Genomic DNA, 23292 nt, shown 5'->3' with positions numbered 1-23292 from the left:
GAAAGTTTTGAGATTGAGAATGATATTTTGATATGAAAAGAAGATTAAATTACTTTAATGAATCAAGTGAAAGATTTGAGTTTAATATCATAAGTTTAAGTTCAGAAGGGATTTTAGTTTGTGTTAAAGGACGACCTTCACATAAATAAAATAATGCAGGATTAATTCTTTTTACTTTTGAAATGAAATAATCCCAATGAATGCTATCTTTTCTTCTTCCATTATTCATTTTTTCATTTCTTTCATGTTGTTCTAAAATATCCGTCAAAGTAGTTTTATCTAAAGCAAAAGCAGATAACCAATGATCAAAATATGATTTATTTCCATTTATAATACATTGGTAATATAAACATTTAGACCATTTTAGTGGTTCTAATAAATTATAATATTTTGCAAAGATAAAAGCATCATCAAATGAAGTAAAATACATCATTTGATTTAAAGCTCGTTCACTATTTAATCCAATTAATTGAACATTATCGAAATAAATTTGTAATGATAAAATACCAATCATTTGTCCTGATTTATTTGCCCAATAATATTCTTCTTCATTTCTAAAGAATCCAATAGCACGAGCATAACATTTCATTGCTTCTATAAATTGAGGATACCACATTGATATAGGCATTGTTACTTTAATTTGATTTGAAATTGTAGTAACAAAATTTTGAACGATTTTATTAGCCTTTTCAAAATAAAAAAGACCACCTTCCATTGAAGTATTTAAAATAGCATAACAATCAGAAATAATTTGTTCATAACTTGAATGATATTGTAATTCAGGATTTGTTTGAATATCTTTTAAGTCAGAAAGATAATAAATTTGATTTTCAAATAAACTTTTTTCTTCAATTGATGGAATAATTTGTTGACTATCAAATTTACTTTTAAATGCTTGTTGAAGTGCAATTTTAGGTAAACTTATATATTCTTTGTCTTCTTCATTTTTAATTAAAAATTCATTTAATGTTTTGGTTTTTACTGCAAATCTAATAAAATGAATTAAATTTTGTGTTTCTAACATTTCATTCATTCTTTTTGAAATTACTTCCATTAATTTTCTCATTATTTCTGATGAACATTTTATTTCTCCTGCAATATAACAACATGAAAAACATTCAGATAATACAAAATAATTTTCTGTTTCACTACAATATTGTAACATTATTTCAATTATATTTTCAGGATCTTTTAATAATCCTAAAAATCCTTTAATAATATTTACTGGATATCCTGTAATACAAATTGGTTTTACATTTAATGCCATATCAACATATAATCTTGATAATATTGGTACTAATTCTTTATCTTCTATTAATTCCCAATTAATAAATTCTTTTGTTTCTTCAAAAATTAAATTCCAACGTGTTAATTTTGATGCAAATTGTTTTAATGTAGTTATTCCACATATAGTACTAACAACATCTAATAATTTACTTCTAAATACACTTGAATCTCTTAATAATGCTAAAATAACTGATTTATCTGGATAATATTTATATACAATTAAATATCTCATTTTTAATATTTGTATTCCTCTTCTAATTTGACTACTTTGTTTCATAAGTTTTTCAAGATATTCAATTCCTTCATTTATTGGGATAGTATAACTTTGTGGATTAATAATAAATTCATATCCTTCTTTAAAAATTTTCATTTCACTACAACTAATTTTTTCATTCATTATCATTGCTAAACTATAATCACCTCTATTCACAAGATAATAAACTGATTCTTCACTTGCTTTTTCAATATATGCTGCTCCAATATTTTTACTTTTACTTTCTTCATAAATATGTCTTAATTTTTCTGCCTTTTTAATCATATTTTGTGCTTCTTTACAACTACCTTCTTCTTTATTTAACCATTCTAATGAATAATTTAAAATTATTAACATTTCATTTGCAATATCTTTATATTTTCTTTCATAATCTTGATATGAATTCATTCGTATTGCTTCATCAAAGAAATACTTTCCTGCATCAACAAATCTACATGTTCTTTTACAAATGATTTCATTGATTTTATCCCAACGTTCTTTTCCTTTTAATTTATCTTTTTTAATCATTTGTTCAATCTCTTTTTGAATTGGTAAGAAAATATCATTAGGAACATATTCTACAGCAAATGAATGTGCCACAATATATTCTCCATTTATGATTAATTCATTAACAATTTCTTCTTTTTGACAATCTCTTTTTAACTTTAATCCAAATTGATCAATTAACTTATTTATTTCTTTTCTTTCTTTACATATTTGAATAACTTCTTTTGGTAATTCTTCAATTGTTAATAATTCTTTTAATAATCTTTCAATCAATTCAGGTGATGAAATATGTAATTTAATAAATTTTATGATAATACAATTCATAATTTTTATAATATTTTCTATTGTTCCAACTTTCCATTCTTTATTTATTATTGCTTCATTTAGTCTTTTCTTTAATTGAATAACTTCTCCAAAACTAGCAATAGAAATAAAATAGACTATCTTAAAGAAAAATGTTAATGGATTATTTCTATCAAAGAATTCAAATCCTTCAATAATTCTATCACATTTAAATTCATGATCAATTAATTGATTAATTACATATATTAATCCTTCTTCTATATTATCTGTTTGACATGTTTGTAATGTTTTACCAATAATTGCACTTTCAAAAAACCTCAATAATAATAATGTTCTTTCTCCATCTTCAAATATCCAATTCATATAACTTAATCCACTTTCTTCTTCATTACAAAATCCTTTCATAATAACTCCAATACTTTGACTTAAAAATTCTTCATTTTCATTAATTTCAATATGACTTTTTAATGGTGATTCTGGCCAATTTTCTTTTACACATTTATCAATTAAAGTATTACTATATCCATGTTCATCACTACTTTCTAACAATTCTATTAAATTCTCATTCTCACATATAATTTCAATTTGTCTTTCACTTAATTCTAATCCCCATCTATTTGCTAAATAATTTCTTAATTCATTAGCAAGATTAATAGGTTCTGCTCTTCTTTCTAAATATTTAAGAAATTCTATTTTATCTTCTTGTTTGTCTAATTCTTCAATTCTTATTATATTCTTATATTCTTGATTTCCATCTTCTTCAATTACATTTGCAATAAGCATATTAAGTCGAATATATTTATCTCCTAAAAATTCTTTAATAAAACTTGCCATTTCTCTCATATCTTTATTAAATAAAAGAATATTCTTACTTTCTTCCATTACTTCTTTATTTCTAATTACTTCAATAATTCTTTTATCACTTAAATAATCTTTTAAATTCATTTCATATCTTTTTATTTCTTTCTGTGGAAATGGCATTTTAAATGGTTCCATTGGTTTATATTCTGTTTTCATTAATGTCTCATATAACGGTATAATTTCACATCCTTCTGGTTCTTCTTTTTGAATATCAATTTTATTATTTATAACTTTTTCTTCATTTTCATCATTCCATTCATCCATTTGAATAATTTTTTTCATCCATTGTTGTGGAGCTTCTGTATTATGATACCTTTCTTTAATTTCACAAAATGTTGGAAGATATTCAATACCTTGAATCATATCTAAATACTTTCTTTTAACTTCATTCTTTCCAATTAATAACGTTCTCATTAATTCACTATTAATTCCTTCATTTTCTGCTTTATTAATCATTTCTTCATTTGGATGTGTTATCATATATGTATTAATACTCTTTCTAACAATTAATGGTGTAATTTCTTTCTTTTCATTAATTTCTTTAACATTTTCTTCTTTTCCTGTATTAAGTATTCCTTCAATTTCTTTTACTTTTCCATGTAATAAATTAAATTGAATTTCAATATCTTCTGTTTCATGTTTTCCTTCTTCTTTAAGAAGCATATTTTTTTCTTCTTCATCTAATTGTTCAATATCCTTAATACTTAATCCTATTGCTTTTCCATTTGTATTATCAATTCGTGGAATAATAGCAATATTATCTGAAAATCCTTGCTCATATGACATTCCATAATTCTTCATTATTTCATTTGTAAATTCACTTTCTAATTGTTCTTGTGTTTCATTTATTTCTTTTATTCGTATTTCATACTTCTTTTCAATTTTTATTTTATCTAAATATTCTTCATATTCATTCATGTATTTATTCTCCTCAATTAATACTTCTTTCATTATATTTTCAATCTCTTTTCTAATAATCATTAAATGTGTATTATCATATAATTCTTTCATAATTAATTTAATGTCTTTGTATCCTAGTCTCATTAATAAATGAATAGCTTCTTTGATTTTTTGATTAGCAACAAATTGATATACAAATTTCATACAATATTCTTTAATTTCTTCTGATTTAAATCCATACTTATTCATTGTTGTAACCATATTTCCATTCATAATTCCATCTAATAATCCAATCTTCGTTTGTTCTGAAATATTTTCAAAATTCCCTGATTTTCTCATCATACTTTCTTCTTTCTTTATTTGTTGTTTTTCATTAGAAAGTAACATATCTTCTTCCATTAAAATTGTCTCAACAAATTTTGTTTCATTTTCTGCATATTTCATAATTCCTTGTTTGTTGTTGTTATGTATTTCTTTCACAATACATGCCAATCCAATCTCTGAAATAATAGAAAGGTCTCTATAATACATTTTCTTTTCTACTCCTGAATTATAATAATCTTCTGTAATCTTTAACGCTTGTGAAACTTGAACATCTTTCATTTCTTCTAATATTTTCTTTGCACTATCTAAACGAAGTCCTCTCATTGAGTCTTCAAACTCAATTAACTTTCTATCTGCATTTTGTAATTCAGTGTTTGAATTTACTAACTTTGTCCACATTTTCTCAAATCCTAAACTAATCATTCCTCTCAGAAGACTATCTGATTGTACATCTCTAACATAACAAATAATGTTTTTATTTTCTAACATAATAATTGATCCACATCCTCCATATCCAATAAATGCATATGACTTTACTCCTGTAGATAGTAATGGTTCTTCTTTTATATCACAAATATTATATGTTTTAATACTTTCTCCTATAACACATAAAACAGAAGTTGAACTAAGATAAACATCAGATACATCTTTTTCATTAATAACCATAAATGAATTTGAATTTTGTGCAGAAAGTTGAAAGAAAAAATCAATTTGACTCAGTTTCATTTGAGTCATTTGAATACTATTTCTATTTCTAAATATTACAACTTTATCATCATAAATAAATGCAAAATATTCTAATTCTGAAGTAAATGTAAACTTTTTTGGAAGAGATGTTAAAAATGTTAATGTAACTGAAAACGGTGGAACACGAGGAATGAATAAATGTAATTTTTTATCCGCTGTAATTACTGCTAAAATGTTATTTTGTGATGAGTGTAACAAATAATTTTTGAATGGAGATAACATTGATGGTCTAAATGTTGAATTATATCCAATAACATCAACTCTATATGGACGAAAGATACACACAAGAAATGCATCATAAGTTGAATGTAAAATTAATTTTTCATCATTTAATGATTCTGTAAGAATAAAATCTCCTGAATTAAATCCATGAAAAACAATACTTTTCTTAGTATAATATACTACTCCTTCATTCTTTCCTAATAACACTGTAATAAATTCTTTTACTTCAGAAATTATTGTTTCTTTCTTACTTGAAATTTCTATTATTTTTAATGTATTTTCTTCTTGACAACAAATATGTGTATGAAGTGGAGATATAATAACTTTATTTTTCGTATCTATTGGTAGTTCTGAAAGAATTAGTCTACTATGTGGCATTCTTTGTTAACTACTTTTTAATATCAACTTTCTTTATCTATTTCCTTTTTTTCTTTCGATTCTTCTTTCTTTTACTATATTTTATGGTTTTTTTATTATTCTTTATAATTTCTTTTTACAATTCCTTTTTCTTCTTTTCAATTCTTTATAATTCTCTTTAAATAAAAACAATCATCACTTCAATTAAATAGAATAAAGTGTCATTTCATTATCACATAATAATCCAATAACCCCAATTTCTAAATTCACTCCCATCGTTAAAACATTTGTATTGTGTGGTGGTGATATTGGCGTGAATCTTACCTCATTTGATTGAGTTGTAATCACATGAATGCCTTTCTTACACAATACAATTAATGGAAATTTAGCAAGATGATTAGAATAAACTGTATAGATTGCAGAACCATCTAATTCTATAATATTTTTTTTTCTAGAATTTACTCGATGAACAAGAGGATGTATATGTAACTTTCCATCCAGTGTGCCAACATACTAGATAATGTTAATAGACATATTAATTTATAATGGTAATGATAATATTATAACTCTTTTTGATATGTTAAATACTAATGAGACAAATAAAAAAAAAACAAACTAATGAATCTATGGTATAAGTAATTGATGTAATTGGTGCATGATGTTGGAAAATTTCAGTAAGTGATTCAGACATAATTGAGTATTCAACCAAATCACCATTAATAAATCCAATGAAAACACTTCTTCCATTATTTGTCATTGCAGTAATTTCATTTTTAAACAATTTATTAGCTATTTGTTCATGTCCACGAATTACAATAAGTCTATTAAATGAGATAAGAGCAAGAATATTATCTTTTTGTTCTACTTGAGTGATAATATCATTTTGTTTAATAACATACTTTGATAATGAACCAGGATCAGTTATTAAACCATCTTTAAAAGGATCAAATGAAACAAATGACATACGTAATGAATTATCCTCATTCTTAAAGATAAACCATAACTCAAAAGTATAACTATATGTACTACGAATAAGAAATGAAAATATTATTGGTTTATTATATGAGTATTGAGTTATTGGAACAATAGGTGTTTCAGTTTGATTGCTTTTGTAAATATTAAATCCAAAAGAATATGATACTATGAGATAACAAAACGTTTCACAATTTGATGGTATAACAAATAAGTTAATAGGTATTTCTGTTATTTCGTTTTGAATATTAAATTTATGTGTTTGTGAAAGTGTCCATGCATGGGGAGTTTCTTCAATTTCCATATTTTTAAGACTACTGATATTTTCTAGTATCTTTCTTTGTTTTTCTTTCTTTTTATGAATAACATAAAAGTATTAATCATATTTTAAAATAACAAATTTAATATCAGAACTTAAAAAAAAAAAGAAAAAAAAAAGAAAAAACTAGAATTGTTTTTGGATAAGATTTTTGATGAGTAACAATTCGGTAATTAATTACTATAACACCATTCTTCTTGGGAGATGGAAAAAAACAAATAATGATATTAACAAATTGTATAATTATGCATTAACACATCCTGACAAAAGAGTTTCTGCTGATTCAATGTATGATGCTCAAATGATTTCTGGAGAATGTGATATTCAAAAATTATTATTTGCTGCAGAAAGATATTGGGAGAGTGAAATGGATATTAAATTATATAATGGAGTATCATTTGATGAATGTATTTTATTAATGAATGATTGTTTTGAAAAGATATTAGAAAAAGCAGAAAAGGAAGATCCAACAAATATTTCAATGTATTCAATTAGATTTGGTACTATGTTGTATACATTAGAACATCCAAATATGGCATGTACATATTATTTAAAAGCATTAGTTCCATCAACTTCATATGAATTACAATATTTAGTATTTGAAACAATTTGTATGTTATCAGTTAAATATGGTTTGTTTATTATTTGGTTTATAAAAAAAAACAGAGAAGTAAAACAATATTATTTGTATTGTTCTACATTGTATTAAATTATTTAATTTTATAATATGAATATAACTAATTTATCAAGAATTATCCACAGCACAAACAGCAGCATTTGAACAATTAAAAAAGTGTTTAGAACATGTTAATGTTAGTGATGATGAAACAACAACATTTTATCAACAAACTATTGATATATTACTCTTTTCAATATTAATTTTACTTTCAACAAATGGACATCCAAATGCTATTGCAGAACAATTTAATTTATATTGTACATGGATGGCAAAACCAAGAAATCAATTTAAAGTAACAGTTACACAAAATACATTTCAAAGTTATAATAATTCTATTACTCCTGATCAATTATTTAAAACATGTGTTGTTTTAGACAAAGCAATAGAAAGTGATATGAAAGGAATGATTAATTATAATAGAGTAAGAATTTTATTTAAATTTATTGTATCAATATTAAAAGTAAAATCTTATGACAATTTATTTTCAACATTTGAATTAACAGAAAAACAATTAGTTGATTTAATTCCTGAAGAACACCGAGAATTATTTTTATATGTTTGTTCTAAAATCCATATTCTTCGTCAAAATCATTTAGAGCAAGTTTCATTAGTACAACAACAAAAAGACTCTAGTCAACCAAAAGTAAAAGAAGATGATAATAAAACTGAAGAAATTAAAAAAGAAATAACAAAATGAATTTAAAATTAACTTTTTAAATGTTATTTATTATCTTCTTTTATTTCATTAAATTAAGTAATAAAAAGAAGAAGTAATATCTAACCAATTATGACTCATTATAATTTAATATTATTTTCTTAACTTTCATATACTTTTTACCACTTTCTTTTTTTTAACTTGTTATATTAAACCCTTTTCAACCCTTTAAATTCCATTTCATCATTACAAATGAAATATACTTGTGCATTATTTGATTTAGACGGTACTTTACTTGATACAGAACCTCTTTATGCAGCAATTAATCAAGAATTTATTAATTTATATGGAGATGGAAAGAACTATGATTGGGAAACGAGAAAACAAGTTATGGGAAAGTCAGCAGAATATGCCAATCCAATTATCATTCAAACACATCATATTTCAAAAACTAAAGAAGAAGTTTGTTAATAAAAACAATAAATAATATTTAAGTAATAATAACAAAATTTAGATGGTTAAATTTAAGAAAGAACGATTAGCACAACTTTGTGAAGAAGTAAAACCATTTCCAAAAGCATTAGAAATATTAAAGTTTTTAAAACAAAAAGGTTTAAAAGTTGCTATTGCTACAAGTAGTGCAAAAACAATTTTTGAAACAAAAATGAAAAAGAATCAAGAATTATTACAATATGTAGATGTAGTAGTTTGTGGAGATGATTCTTCTGTTCATCACTCAAAACCTGCACCTGATATTTTTATTAGAGCAGCAGAACTTTGTGGAGAAAAAGATATGAGTAAAACAATTGTATTTGAAGATGCAATTAATGGAGTAGAAGCAGGATTGGCATCAGGGGCATTGACAATTGCTATACCAGACATTCATATTAAAGATGATCCATTATTTAATCGAGTTCCAATAATATTAGAATCTTTAAAAGAATTTAAACCAGAAATGATTGGATTAGAAGGAGAAATTTAAATAATAATATTTCTTTACACTTACAAAAAAGAAAAGAAAATTAACTCTATTTTTTTTTCTCTTCTAAAATAATAAATACAATTAATAAAAGAAATTCAATTAAACTTTCATTTGTTTAATATTATTTTTTATAGCTACATAATGATTAATAGTAAAATTATATAATTTAAGCTTTTGCAACTACAGCTTTAGGACAAAGAGAATCATTTTCATTAATTGGTGCCTCCTCTTTTTTCTCTTCTGTTTCTTTATTATCTTCTTTGTTTTCTTCTTCTTTATCCTTATTATCTTCTACTTTTTTATATCTATCTAATAAGAATTTAAAACTTTCCAACATATGAGGTGGTTCTTCCCCTTCTTTCCAATCAGGATAAGGAATATCACTTAAAATTTCTTTAATTCTTTCTTCATTTAATACCTCATTTTTCTTTAAAGTAACAATTTTACCTCCAATCTCAAGTTCTTCTCCTTCAGTTTCTGGGTCATACTTATTCCAATTTTCCCATTTGTATTTCCAATCATGATCAGATCCTTGTTTATCAAACAATCTTCTTTCTTGTTCAACTTTCTTTTCATCATTTAATTTTCTTTGTGTTCTTTGAGCCTCTTCAAGAACAAACTTTTCTTCCATAGCAAGATTTTGATCATTTTTAATAATAGCATCAGATACTCTTTTAAACAATTTTTCTGATTCAAATGGATGTAATTTGTCAAATTCTCTTACTAATCTTTGTTCTTTTGTTTTCTTTAATTCTTCTACTTTAAAGAAAGACTTTTTCTCTTTTGTTCTTTTGTCAGTAATGAATAATTCTTCATCATATCTACCATTAATTTCATAAATTGGTTTTCCTTCTGGATCACTAATTATTCCATTAATTTGCCTATAATTTGAACTACTAAACATTGACATTGTTTTAAATTCTACTTTAGCTTTATATCCAGATTGTTTACAAACAAAGTTTAATACTCCACCAATTTCCATAGTTAATGGTGGAATATAAATACCAGTGACTAATGCCATAGGGAAATTCCATTCATAATCTTCATCAAATTTAGTAAATTTTGCTTTAATTAATCCTTGAATACCAGCAGATGCTGATAATCCATTAAAGGTGGTAACAAAATCAAGACTTCCAGTTCCTACCCATCCAGCTTGTCTATTACATGCATAAATAGATGAAACAGGTGGATGATGTGATGTTTGTTCTGCAATAAAGAATGTTTTACTTCCATCTGCATGTGACCAAGATGTTCTATAAAACTCACCTAATAATGGGTTATATGGTTTCTTACAAGCTTTTGGTGTAATATAAAATCCTGATAAAAAGAATTGAACTAATTTAACCATTCTCTCTTCTGCAGTAGGAGCGTTTGCAGCAGCATTAACTAAGTCAAGATGAGTAAAATAATCAGTTAATTTTTCCAATAAAGAACGTGGTTCCATTACATGTGTTGGCATTGTAATTCTTTCTAAAGACATACCTGGACGTAATTGTTTAAGAATCTCCCAAATAATAGACTTACCATCTCCTTTTTCCATAGCATCTACAAACTCTTGTGTCTTTTCTTCTTGTTGAACATAAACAGTTCCATGGAGTTGTTTAATTGCATCTGAATCAATTCTAATTGGTGTAGTCATTCTTTATTGTTTTATAAGTTTGTCTTATAAGGGTTTTTATATAGCAATCACTGAAAAATGGCAGCAAAAGAGACAAACAAATAAAAATAAACGAACTTTTCTGTACTTTTCTTTTCTTTATTTTTTGAATTTGTAATTCTTTTTTTCCCCCCACTTCTTCGGGATTTCATCACACATCAAAAAAGGACATTGAAAAGTCACTGTTCTATTTTTATCACTTTTTAAGGATATTAATCCAAAGAACTTTCTTTCTCTTTTTTCTTGTGGGATGTTTAACCATCGATGATTCTTTTTTTAGATTAGGTTATCTTATAAATAAATTCTGTTAGATGGTTTTTACCTTCTCTATTAGGTAATTATTCTCTTTTTCTGCGAAAAGTATTTTCTGTCTATTTTAAAATGAGAAATCTGATTTTAGTAACGTATAAAAAAGTTTTGTATCTCAAAAAAGAATCAAAATAATTATAAATTAATGTTATATAAAATAAAATTTATTAAATCATCTGAATAACAATAATTCTAGAAACTAAGAAATTGCTATTTCCACATAATGCCTTAGTAATACCGTAATATTCAAATGATTGTTGTTCACAAAAGTTTTCATATTCACTTCCTTTTTTCCATATAAAAATATCTCTAAATCCCATCCAAAAAAGCCAATCCCAATCATCTCCCCCAAGACGAAAAGCATCTCTTTTTCTTTCACTTTTAATTGGGAATTTCATCATAGTTTTAATACGACCATTAGACTGTAATGAAAAGACAAATGATTCAGTGTCATCAGTTAAACAAGCACGGTCTATTAAACAATTTACATATCCTCCAAAAACATTATTTTTTGTATCTTTGATTACAAACACTAAATTTTTTCTATTTAACACTCTTTGACCAAATACAGAACTTCCTTTACTCCAATCATCTACATTTGAATCAAAAATAATAGTCCCAACTTTTAAGTTTGTCCATTCTTCAACTTTATCAATTTGATCTTTCTCTAAAAACGCAGTAACTCGTTCTCTTTCTTTTCGTACAACAATAATCTTTTCACTTAATCTTTTTTCTGATGTTTTTAACATTCTATTTACAAGTTCTGTCGTTTGTGTTCTTGTTAAATTATATCCACATCCTAAAACAACATCACTTTGATCTTTGGCAAGATGAAGCTTTCGTTTTAACAAATTTGATTTTTTAACACTTAATTTTCCTTCATTGAATGCTGTTAATACAAATTCATAAATTGGATCTCCTCTAAAATAATCTACAATGAATTCAAATTTTTCATCTGACATAGCAATAATTTTATTAACGTTTGTTGTATCATCATTTGATACTATTTGTCCTAATTTTTTAGATTGATCTAATAATTCAGGGGTAATTTCAAATGCATTAACAAGTTCTGTTTCTGCCTTTTCAGATAATACGTGTTTTTCCATGAAGTCAATAGCCGCAAATGAATTCCCAATTCCGGAGTATTGAACTAAATTTTTAATAGTCAACGCTTCAGAAAGGACACTTATTAATAACTCAAAGCTTCTTTTAGTTTTTGATTCTGCCATAATATTAACACTATTCGTAAATTCTGTCCATAACTTGCTATTAACTAACATATTGATATTTATTAGAATTTAAAGATTATTTCATTTTTTTATTTTGAAGGCAGGTTTAGAAACTAGTGTTGTTTATTTTTTTTTGAATTAATTGATATTTATTTTCGTAAAAAATTAATACTTTTTTTATTTCTTTCTAATACTATGAAGTAAAACAAAATAATTTGAAATTATTAAAAACTATTTCATAATCATAGTATTTGAAGATGGTAAGTCAGTCATATCACTCAATCATTAAATTAAATCTTTTTTTGAGACATTTGTTATATTTTGATAAATGTGTTGTATAAATTACAAAAAAAATATTAAACAATGTTGAAAGAATGATAGTTGTTATAATTTATGATGAAATACCATTTTGTTTACAAAGAAGTATTTTGTTTGTAGAATGGAAGTCTATTTGATAAAGAAAGGATGAAATGAAGACAAAGAGAATCCGAAAAGATATAAATGATGAATAAGAATAGAAAAGAGAAACACACGAAGACAACAACATAAAAAGAGAAAATAAATAATGAATAGATTCAAACATGAATCAAAGAAATAAGAAGAGTTACTTCAATGAAGAATAACAAAAGAAAAAACCAAAAGAATAACAACCCACAACATAATAAAGAAGAAATAAACATAAAAACACAATACAAGAAGAAATAAACATAACATAGAAAATAAACTATAAAGAACAAGAATAATAAAAACAAATTTATTAACATTTCATTAATTTCTTTTTATTTTTTTTTTTTTTATTCATCTTCTTTTTTATAATTTTTCTTAAAATTATTTCATTTATTATTTATTTGTTATAGAAAAATAATAATTAAATTAAGGTTATTTGTTTATTAATTCAATTTATATTCTCTTGTTTTTTTTCTTCAACTTCTTGTTGTGTTGTTTGTGCTTCTTCCTTCTTTCTTTTCTCAAGCTGTTGGAACTCTTCAATTGGTACTTCTTCAACAATTTCATCGTCTCTGAACAACTTTTCTCCACAAAGACTTTTAGCTTCATTAACAATAATATCAATGTCACTATTAATTCCAATCGTTCCATCAGAACAAATCAATACTCCATTGTTATTTTTCATTTCTTTCCATTGTCTTAATTCTAATGAATATTTAATCATAAAAACACATTTTTCTTTATATTCACTAAAAATCTTTTCTAACGCTTGTTCAAGAACATGTTCTTCTCCATCAATATGTTCTACACTAAGTGCAATTGTTGTCATATCTTCTATTCTCGACACAATCCCTTGAATACTTTTTTGAGAAATTCCTGGAAGTGTAAAATATCCTCTTCTTTCAAATGGAAGTTCTTCAGTAGTAAATGCTTGAAGATAATTAACTTTTCTTGATTCAATACCTTTTTCAAAGAAAGCGTTTTTGATTAAATTTTTTGATCTAACAGTAAACTGAGTCATTCCTGTTCTTCCCACTGGACTTGAACATTGAATATGATATTCATTATCTTTTTTAGTAATTTCACTAAATGGATGACAACACAAAAAAATACCTCCAACAACACTTGAACTTCTACTAAATCCTTGTGCAACATCACCAAATCCATATCTACATAAAATAAATGGAGAAGTACCATATTTACCTAATGAATTAGCATATTTTTGAAGTCTAGATAGAATTTCTAATGGATTGTCCATATCATTATCTGATGACATACAAATTCCATAAATTACCATATCTTGACATAATTGAGATAATTTAATTGAATTCATATATTTTCTAAGACTTCTAAATGATGAAATTCCTTTATATAACTGAGTTTCTTCAGGTGTTAATTTTCTTTCAGTATAAATATCATTTAAAAACTTCATTAATTGTCTTTTTTCAATCAGAGTTAAATCGTTACATGTAAAAAGTTCATTCTTTGAATCTGGTACCTATCAAAATAATTATCAAATGTATTGTTAAAGAATTGTTAAACAAAAAACAAACTCTCATTATCTTATCTTTTGTATACAAATATACCGCATCTACAGAAAGAAATTCCATATATTTATGAATCTCTGCTTCTGCAATTAGATTTATCAAAGACCCATTTGCATAAAATAATTGTGGGGTTAAATCAATACTAATAGACCTTTGTAATGATAAATCTTTTAATGGAATTTCAATAGAGTAAGATGTGGTTAAATCTTTAATAGTATTTTCTAATTCTCTGTAGTTAATATAAGTGGAATGAACACCATACAATTGATGTGGGTCTATGACAACAACACTTTTGTGTTGATGAGATAAAGAAGCAGCAACAATAGATTCAGTTACACCTGTTCCAATAATGGCATAATCATAAACAGTAGTTTTAAATTCATCATAAGGAGTAGACATGTCTTAATACTTATGCGACTCAATTTAGTGTTTTTGAGATGAGTGAAAAGTGTTTCTTTTTAAATTTGTTTTAGGATTTTATGATAATAACATTTCAGTACAAAAGAGAAAAGAGAATATGTTATAGATGATACGATGAATTGTGTTGTTTCAATAAAAAAGTATTGTATATCATAAGAATTACAAGAAAATATCAAAATGATAAAAGAATTTATCTAAGAAGAAATAAAAGAAAACCAAAAAAAATCAAACATACTAAACCCTTGTTATCAAATTAAATTTAGAGTCTTCTTCCTCTTCTTCCTCCCTTTCTCTTAGTGCAATCAGTTGGGATTGGGGTAACATCTTCAATTCTTCCAATTTTCATATTAGCACGAGCAAGAGCTCTGAGAGCAGCTTGAGCTCCTGGTCCTGGGGTCTTGCTATAGACTCCTCCTTCACCTCTCATCTTAATGTGGAGGGAAGTAACTCCAAGGTCTTTGCATCTTTTAGCTACATCTTGAGCAGCAGTCATAGCAGCATATGGTGAAGATTCATCTCTATCAGCTTTGACTCTCATACCACCAGTAATTCTAATGATGGTTTCTTTTCCTGAAATATCAGTGACATGGACGAAAGTATCGTTGAAGGTAGCATAAATATGGGCTACACCAAATGCATCTTTAGTTGAACCTGGAATAACTTCTGGAACGTTTGACTTTGCGGCTACTTTCTTTGACTAAAAAGATTAGTATTTAGTTAAAACAACTTCATTTGTTAAAAATATAAATGAAATGTGTAGTGTAACAAACCATGCCAATGGGTTTATTTAAGAACTCGATTTAATTAGTTCAAAAGGGCTAGTAAACTATAGTTTTTTTTTAATTAATAATTAGGTTTTACTAAACCTTTTTTCTTTTTTTTTTACTTATTCACTTATAAAATGATATATATAACAATAAATAATTTTTTATAAAAAGAAATAAAAGATAATGTTATTGATATTCTACAATATGTTGAAAATTATTTTTTAGAATTTAATATGAATGTTTTAAAGTTAAAGATTGTGATAATACAAATAAATAAAAATAAAACAAATAATAATTAATACTATTACTTTATTGGTTATTTACAATTTAATATACTTGAAATAGTTTTAAGTTTATTTATGAAAAAAACAATATTATTTAATAAGTTAGTTGAAATAAGTAGAATTATTACAACTGATTTATATATTTTAGAAACAAATAAATAGATTTTAGTTTAACTTTCTTTTAAAAAACTTTTTAATAAAAGACTTATATTGAACTTTTGATGTATTTTTAATAAAGTAATAAATGTTTATCAAATTCATTTATGACTTTTATTCTTTTCTTTCTGAAAATATTACCTCTTTCTAATAATGGTTTCAATTTGTAACTGAATATTTAACAATTTTATTATTTATTGATTTTTATTCATATAACAGAAGAAATTAAAAACTCTTCTTGTCATTGATGAATAAATAAAAGAAGGAGAAACTAAAAAATGTTTAGCAGAGATTTTTATTAAAAAATTATTCAAATTACTTCCGTTTAAAACTATTTTTTCTATATTTTTTTATTTAGAACTAATAATCTATAAATAGTAGTAAAGAGGAAATTATTGTTAATTTTTTATAAAGTAACTTAATAAAATTAATAATAATAATTAAACTAAATAATTATTTATATCATATTGGTTATCATTTGATAAAAATGCTGAACCTGCATGATGATCTGTGATTAACTTTTTCATGAAAGGACTAATGAGGAAACCAATGATAAAGAACTGGTTCATGACTCTTTTAAGAGATCTAATAGTATAAAAAGAAAAGATTATATCTTATTAATTCAAAATGTACTCAAAAGACGCTTATAAAGCTCAAAAGAAAATGATGGAACACCAAATGGATATGCAAAAAGATGCTATGAAATATGCAGCTAAAACTGGTGGAGTATATGGTTGTCCACCACCAATGGGAGGTTATCCACCACAACCAATGGGAGCATATCCACCACCTATGGGAGCATACCCACCACCTATGGGGGCATATCCACCACCAATGGGAGGAATGTCAGGTCCTATGGGAGGATGTCCACCACCTATGGGGGCATATCCACCACCAATGGGAGGAATGCCAGGTCCTGGAGGATATCCAATGGGAGGATTTTAGACATTTATTGATTATTAAGAGAGTTAATAACTTATTATAAAGTCATCTTTTAGAAGTTTTTTGTCTGTTTTTTCTGTTAAAAGGATGTTTAAATAGAACAACCAAAAGTGAAATTTTTATTATTTGGGAGTAATTTATTTAAAAGAGAGTAAAACTGTTAAGTAAATCCTTTTCTTTGATTTTGTAAATGTACAGGTATGGGAGTTTTATATAAAAATTACAGACTAAAAACTGTTTATAAACCACTCCTTCTTTAAGAGGTTTTGGTAAAGAAATTGAAGTTAGCATCATACCATCACTTTCAGTTAAAATGAAAAACACAATTTTCACTGATGAGAAGATAAAGATATACTTAATTTTCTTACAAAACATTAAATTACTAATTAAACAACAATAAGAAAAGTAGTCATCATTCATGAAAGAGATAATAATAGAAAGATTAAAGAAACTCAGAGTTTATAATATGAATAAGTGATTACAATTTGAGACATATAATTTGGTATTCATAAATAAAGTTCTTTAAAGTAACAAAGATTCTAATGACATACTGTGAATTATTATATTTATTCAATAATAAGTCAATACTCAAGTAAAGAATCAATTCAATAATATTATTAAAAACATGAGTATAAAACTATCACAGTACTCATCTTTACATAACCCTTTTATGAACTATTAACGATATATTAACACTTTGATTTATATTTAATAAAAACTATTTCATAATCATAGTATTTGAAGATGGTAAGTCAGTCATATCACTCAATCATTAAATTAAATCTTTTTTTGAGACATTTGTTATATTTTGATAAATGTGTTGTATAAATTACAAAAAAAATATTAAACAATGTTGAAAGAATGATAGTTGTTATAATTTATGATGAAATACCATTTTGTTTACAAAGAAGTATTTTGTTTGTAGAATGGAAGTCTATTTGATAAAGAAAGGATGAAATGAAGACAAAGAGAATCCGAAAAGATATAAATGATGAATAAGAATAGAAAAGAGAAACACACAAAGACAACAACATAAAAAGAGAAAATAAATAATGAATAGATTCAAACATGAATCAAAGAAATAAGAAAAGTTACTTCAATGAAGAATAACAAAAGAAAAAACCAAAAGAATAACAAGCCACAACATAATAAAGAAGAAATAAACATAAAAACACAATACAAGAAGAAATAAACATAACATAGAAAGAAAAAAGCAATTAATTGAGTATTAATAGAAATAGCTTCTATTCTTCCTGGCTCAGGGGAGACTAATCTCAATGAGTTTCTTCTTCAAGCAGCTCTACGGAGTATGTTTGGTTGTGATAGAAGCAGTATTCCATGACATCCATCATGTTTTTTATTACAAGGTTTTTTACTTCTTTCTCGATGTTAATCTCAATTTTTAATTCTTTAATTAATTTATTACTTTCTTTATTTATTAATCCGTTTATTGAAATTACTACTGGATTTATTTTGACATCTTTTAACTTTTCTATTTTCATTAGCCTATTCTTTAATTCCTTATACTTATTTCTTTTCTTCCAATAGGCTCCATTAATATTGTGATAATCTACAATAGTCATATCAAATATTATATCAGTTTTATTCTTTTTATCTAATACATATATGTCTGGTATTTTGTGATATTGTCATTCACTTTTAGGCATTATTTGTTTGTTCCATATCATTGTGATGTCTTTATATTGGAACACTGTTTCATATGAAGTATTTTTATATTGATTATTTCCTGTATATTTTCTTATTAATCAATATTATAATGCCAATATTGTCATATTTTTCTATTTGTGATTTATTATGAATAATACAAGATAGTAGAATGTGTTGTACTGTAGCTATCTTGTCTTTACAAAGTGGGCAGTATTTCAATTCTTTCATTTTTCATTATTTTTGCTTTCTTATACCCACAAAATATTGCACCATCTTGCATTTTAGTTAATTGTAGAAATGCATTCTTTTTAATATTGATTGACTTCCATGCTTTCACTGTAGTAGTTTTATCTACTCATTTTGACTCAAACCATCTTCTAAAATGTCTACTTGTTTGATGACACTTCCATTTTTTGATGTATTTCTTTAATTTCATTGTGGATTATTCAAATTTCTTCACTACTTTGTTTCATTATTCTCATTTCATCCATATATAAAGTATGATTTGTTTTTGGGAATTTCTCTTCGATGATTTGAGAAATTACATTAATCTGAATGATGAAGAGTATATTTGATAATGAATCATTTGTAAAATTCCTCTATTTAATTTAATATATCCTAGATATTCATTAAATTTATAACCGATGAATATCTTCCATCTAGTCATCATACTTTCAATCATGTCAATGATGACACCCTCTACATTAAAATATTTTAATGATTCAATAACCCATTCGTGGTTTACTGTGTCATATGATTTCTTAATGTCATAATATGACTCCACATATTTTGGGTATTTTTCTTCTTTCTGCTGCCTTAACATATAACTATTAATTATTCCTTATTTAGCAGCTAAAGATTGCAACTTACATCCCAGTTGATTTCTACTAATTTTAAATGATTCATTATTCATGTTAAGTCTTCTGTGAATCTTTTCTTTTAATATGGAGGTAAATACTTTCATAATTACATTTGTACAACTGATAGGACGATAATTAGTGACGTCGTTCCTATCACTTTGTGGATTAATAAAGTTCTTCCACTTACCATGTCTAATGGGATGTTTTGAATGAAGTTCAACCATTCATTGAAGATATTGAGAATGATTTCTCTTGATGATGACATCCTTTTCCAATAATACAAATATATAATGTCTATTCCTGGTGCTTTCCAGTTATTTATTCTCATTATACTTAAATAATTCATTTATTGTTATTATGACACTATCATAATTTCTATATCTTTCATTCCACGAGGTGATTTGTTTTATTTTCCAATTTTCTTTATTTAATATCACCTGTGTTTCATATAATATTTCCAATATTCTAAAGTAATATCGTTATTTGGGTATATTTCATTATTTGGGTATTTCTTCCTTATTCTAATTTTCTTGTTAGAATCAAACATGATTTTATTTGTATTGATTCTGACTATTTCATTTTTATTAAATTTAATTCTTTCCTTTATCATAGTCATCATATATTTTAGGTACTTTATTCTTTATAGTGCTTTAACTTTTATTCCTTCTTCATCATATTCATTTAATTTCATGTTGCACTTGATTCTGTACCATTTCCTTCCCTTGACCAAATATTCTAGTCTATTCATTTTCTTTAGGATTTCTTTTATTTCATCAAATTTATCTCTTATTATTTTATTTTGGAGATAGAGGTGCATACACATTGAAATATTATTCATATCATCTTCCACTTCATGCATTCTGCTTCCTGACCATATCCATCTATTATTAATTTCCATTATTAATTGGTCAGCTTCTTTTCTTTTCCAGTAGTAATTAATGTTTGTACATTTTTCTACTTTCATTTCTTTTATTTTATTGATAATAATGTTAAGATATTCTTCATCAATTTCAGTAGAGTTATTCTTTAATATGATGTTTTTTATTATTGAATTAAACTCTACTCTTCCTTCTATTATATCATTTACTTTCACTTTAATGTATTATTTAGTACTTTCTTTTATTTTATGTGATATTTTAATATATTTAATATATTCATTTTCATTATTGACATTGATGTTTGTTGCTTTTATTATATTTTCAATTTCTTCATTTCTTCATTTCTTATATAATTTCTTATTTAACCAATTAATTCAAAACAATACAATACTTCAATTAAATTTCTATTCTATTTCTTTTGTTGTATTTCTTCTTGTATTTTTATTATGTTTTGTTTGTTATTTATTATTCTTTGTAATTTTACATCTATCATTCATTTCTTTATTTGTTTGTTTTTAATTTCTGCTTCATTTGTTTTAATTTCTTTTTCTTCATTATCTTTTGTATTTTTTTATTTTCTTCTTTGATTCTTTCATTTATCTTTTTTGATTGAATATACTTCTTGCAGAATATCATACCATCTTGTTCTTTTATCTTCTTACTTCTTGTGTATTTCTGATTATTCTCCTTTTTCCATTCGCTTGTTATTCTTTTTATTCTTCTTGTATCTCATTTATTGTTAGCCATTTGTATTTGTTATGGGTGTAATCTTTATTATTATTGTCTTTACCTTGTTTTTTATTTGTTTTCATTTGTATCTTTCGTCTTTTAATCAATTTTCCTTTGTATTTCGTTTACCATTATTAATTTTATTTCTTTTCAATTTATTGTTATTGAAATTCATTCTTTTATTGTATGACATTGAATTTTTATATCTTGTTTGGTTTTCTTTACAATACACAAAGTATTTACACAATATTCATGACATTGAAATTTGTTGTATTTACTGCATTGGAAAATGATATATCCATCATTAAACATCATTAAGAATACAAATGATAAAATCGTATTAAAATGAAATGTATTTAATTATTCAAATTTATTAATTATTCATTGATGTAATTATTAAGTTAGAATGATTAACATTATCTTTAATCTTTCATTTTAACTGTTTCTAAGTCACAATAATTGTGTTGTTTAGATTAAATAGAAATAATAAAATAAAAATAACAATGATATTAATATTGAGATATTATGTTTATTCTTTTGTTTCATTCTTTTTTATTCATTTATTAATTACCATTATTATGTTTTGAATATTGAAAATTAAATAAATGGTAAATTTTAATGCTTGGTTGTATTTCTTTTATTGTTTATTTGTATTATTTTCATTTGAATTATTATTGTTATATTATTTCTTTTAAATTATTTCATATAATTTATTCTTTTATTTCATACTTTATTCTTCTTTTGATTTATTCTTTTGTTTGGTTTTCTTTTATTTCTTCTTTATTTTCTTATTCTATCTTCTTTGCATTTTATGATATTTACTTCTATTTGAATCGTTGTTAAAATAATGAAAATGAAATAAATCATAGTAATATGAATTTAATAATAACTATAGATATTGATGTGATAATGAATGTATTTCTATCAATACAAGTATCACATATTTCATTCTTTCTTTTATTATTTCATTTCTTATTCATATGAGTATCTTCTTCATTTTGTATAATTTCATTCTTTTGTTATATCTCTGTTATTTCATCATTTTTAACAGAAAAATGTGTTGAAAAAAGATAAGATAATAGAAAAATAAGAATTAAAGAAAGGAAAAGATAATAAATAAGATAATAGAAGAAAATAAGAATAGAAATGTAAAGAATAATAATAAATTAAAAAATACTAAAAATAAACTAATTATAGAAAATAATAATATTATAATTTTATTATTATTATATTATTAATATTATTATATAATTATTGTTATTGTAAAAAAAATAAAAATAAAAGTCATTTATTTAAAATAGAATGATGTTCAAAATAATGATTGACTTGATGTGCTAATAACGTGTATTTAACTATTTAAACATTCATATTTTGAACTTATAAACATCAAATTAAAATGTATAATGTGTATATTAAACAACTAGAAGAATGGACAGAAAAAAGAATAACCAATATACTATTTGATTCAGTTATTGATGGTTGGAATAAAAATACATCAGTATTTGATAAAAGAATAATGAACAAACAACATATAATAATTATTATTGAAGATGAGGAAGGAAATAAATTTGGAGGATATGTTAATGAGAAAATTGATGAAGTTGATAGTTGGATATATGATTCACAATCATTTGTATTTTCATTAGAATCAAATGGAAGAATTGAAGGAATGATGAAATTTGATATTAAAAAACCAGAAAAAGCATTTTATTTATATCATCGAGCAGATAATTGTTTATTTGGATTTGGAGATTTTGATGGGTATGTATGTGATATTTGTGTTTATAAAAAAAAATAATAAAACACTATCATATTGTAAACAACAATCATTTGAATATAATGGAATTGAAAAAGCACTTTGTGGAAAATTTAATTTCACACCAAAACGAATCATCGTAATTGAAATGAAATGATTCAATCTTGATTAATTGACAATGAACTAAAAAAGAATAAAAACAAATCAATGAAGAATATGAACATTTCGTTCATCTGTCAATGAATGAAATGGTGAATTAAAAATGGACATAATTC

At 24.6% G+C, this 23292-nt stretch overlaps 8 protein-coding genes across 8 annotated transcripts, besides 5 other annotated features; 3 read left to right on the top strand and 5 right to left on the bottom strand.

Annotated features, from left to right (window-relative positions):
• Positions 1-49: 49 nt before the first annotated feature.
• On the bottom strand, positions 50-5782 carry EHI_074150 (uncharacterized protein; the record flags this gene model as incomplete). Its single annotated transcript, XM_648464.2, has 2 exons — positions 50-5183; positions 5256-5782. 2 exons carry the CDS (start codon positions 5780-5782, stop codon positions 50-52), a joined length of 5661 nt encoding a protein of 1886 aa, XP_653556.2.
• Positions 5783-5965: 183 nt separating this feature from the next.
• EHI_074140 (uncharacterized protein) lies at positions 5966-7037 on the bottom strand (the record flags this gene model as incomplete). The annotated part of the gene is made up of 2 exons (XM_648463.1): positions 5966-6274; positions 6378-7037. 2 exons carry the CDS (start codon positions 7035-7037, stop codon positions 5966-5968), a joined length of 969 nt encoding a protein of 322 aa, XP_653555.1.
• A 168-nt stretch (positions 7038-7205) lies between these two features.
• EHI_074130 (uncharacterized protein) lies at positions 7206-8428 on the top strand (the record flags this gene model as incomplete). The annotated part of the gene is made up of 2 exons (XM_648462.2): positions 7206-7684; positions 7803-8428. Exons 1-2 carry the CDS (start codon positions 7207-7209, stop codon positions 8426-8428), a joined length of 1104 nt encoding a protein of 367 aa, XP_653554.1. The 5' UTR covers position 7206.
• Positions 8429-8638: 210 nt separating this feature from the next.
• On the top strand, positions 8639-9368 carry EHI_074120 (HAD hydrolase, family IA; the record flags this gene model as incomplete). The annotated part of the gene is made up of 2 exons (XM_648461.1): positions 8639-8848; positions 8901-9368. 2 exons carry the CDS (start codon positions 8639-8641, stop codon positions 9366-9368), a joined length of 678 nt encoding a protein of 225 aa, XP_653553.1.
• Positions 9369-9534: 166 nt separating this feature from the next.
• Positions 9535-11007, bottom strand: EHI_074110 (Oxysterol binding protein, putative; the record flags this gene model as incomplete). The annotated part of the gene is made up of 1 exon (XM_648460.1): positions 9535-11007. The coding sequence occupies one exon, from the start codon at positions 11005-11007 to the stop codon at positions 9535-9537; it is 1473 nt and encodes a 490-aa protein (XP_653552.1).
• A 2451-nt stretch (positions 11008-13458) lies between these two features.
• EHI_074100 (Rab GDP dissociation inhibitor, putative) lies at positions 13459-14956 on the bottom strand (the record flags this gene model as incomplete). The annotated part of the gene is made up of 2 exons (XM_648458.1): positions 13459-14508; positions 14564-14956. 2 exons carry the CDS (start codon positions 14954-14956, stop codon positions 13459-13461), a joined length of 1443 nt encoding a protein of 480 aa, XP_653550.1.
• Positions 14957-15202: 246 nt separating this feature from the next.
• On the bottom strand, positions 15203-15788 carry EHI_074090 (40S ribosomal protein S14, putative). Its single transcript, XM_648457.2, has 2 exons — positions 15748-15788; positions 15203-15674 (listed from the first exon to the last, which is right to left on the bottom strand). Exons 1-2 carry the CDS (start codon positions 15748-15750, stop codon positions 15237-15239), a joined length of 441 nt encoding a protein of 146 aa, XP_653549.1. The 5' UTR covers positions 15751-15788; the 3' UTR covers positions 15203-15236.
• An 828-nt stretch (positions 15789-16616) lies between these two features.
• Positions 16617-17190, top strand: EHI_074080 (uncharacterized protein). Its single transcript, XM_648456.2, has one exon. It carries the CDS (start codon positions 16812-16814, stop codon positions 17127-17129), a length of 318 nt encoding a protein of 105 aa, XP_653548.1. The 5' UTR covers positions 16617-16811; the 3' UTR covers positions 17130-17190.
• Positions 17191-18334: 1144 nt separating this feature from the next.
• Positions 18335-19227: a repeat region.
• Positions 18796-19227: a repeat region.
• Positions 19214-19795: a repeat region.
• Positions 19214-20992: a repeat region.
• Positions 20941-21555: a repeat region.
• Positions 21556-23292: the final 1737 nt, after the last annotated feature.

The sequence above is a fragment of the Entamoeba histolytica genome, genomic scaffold (assembly GCF_000208925.1).
Source record: "Entamoeba histolytica HM-1:IMSS scf_1104750517419 genomic scaffold, whole genome shotgun sequence".
Classification (NCBI taxonomy): Eukaryota; Evosea; order Mastigamoebida; family Endamoebidae; genus Entamoeba; species Entamoeba histolytica.
This window is presented reverse-complemented; position numbering and strand designations above follow the sequence as displayed.

Bases quoted from the DNA above. Each gene is read 5' to 3' on its own strand.
- EHI_074080 (XM_648456.2), top strand. From the start codon at position 16,812: ATGTACTCAAAAGACGCTTATAAAGCTCAAAAGAAAATGATGGAACAC.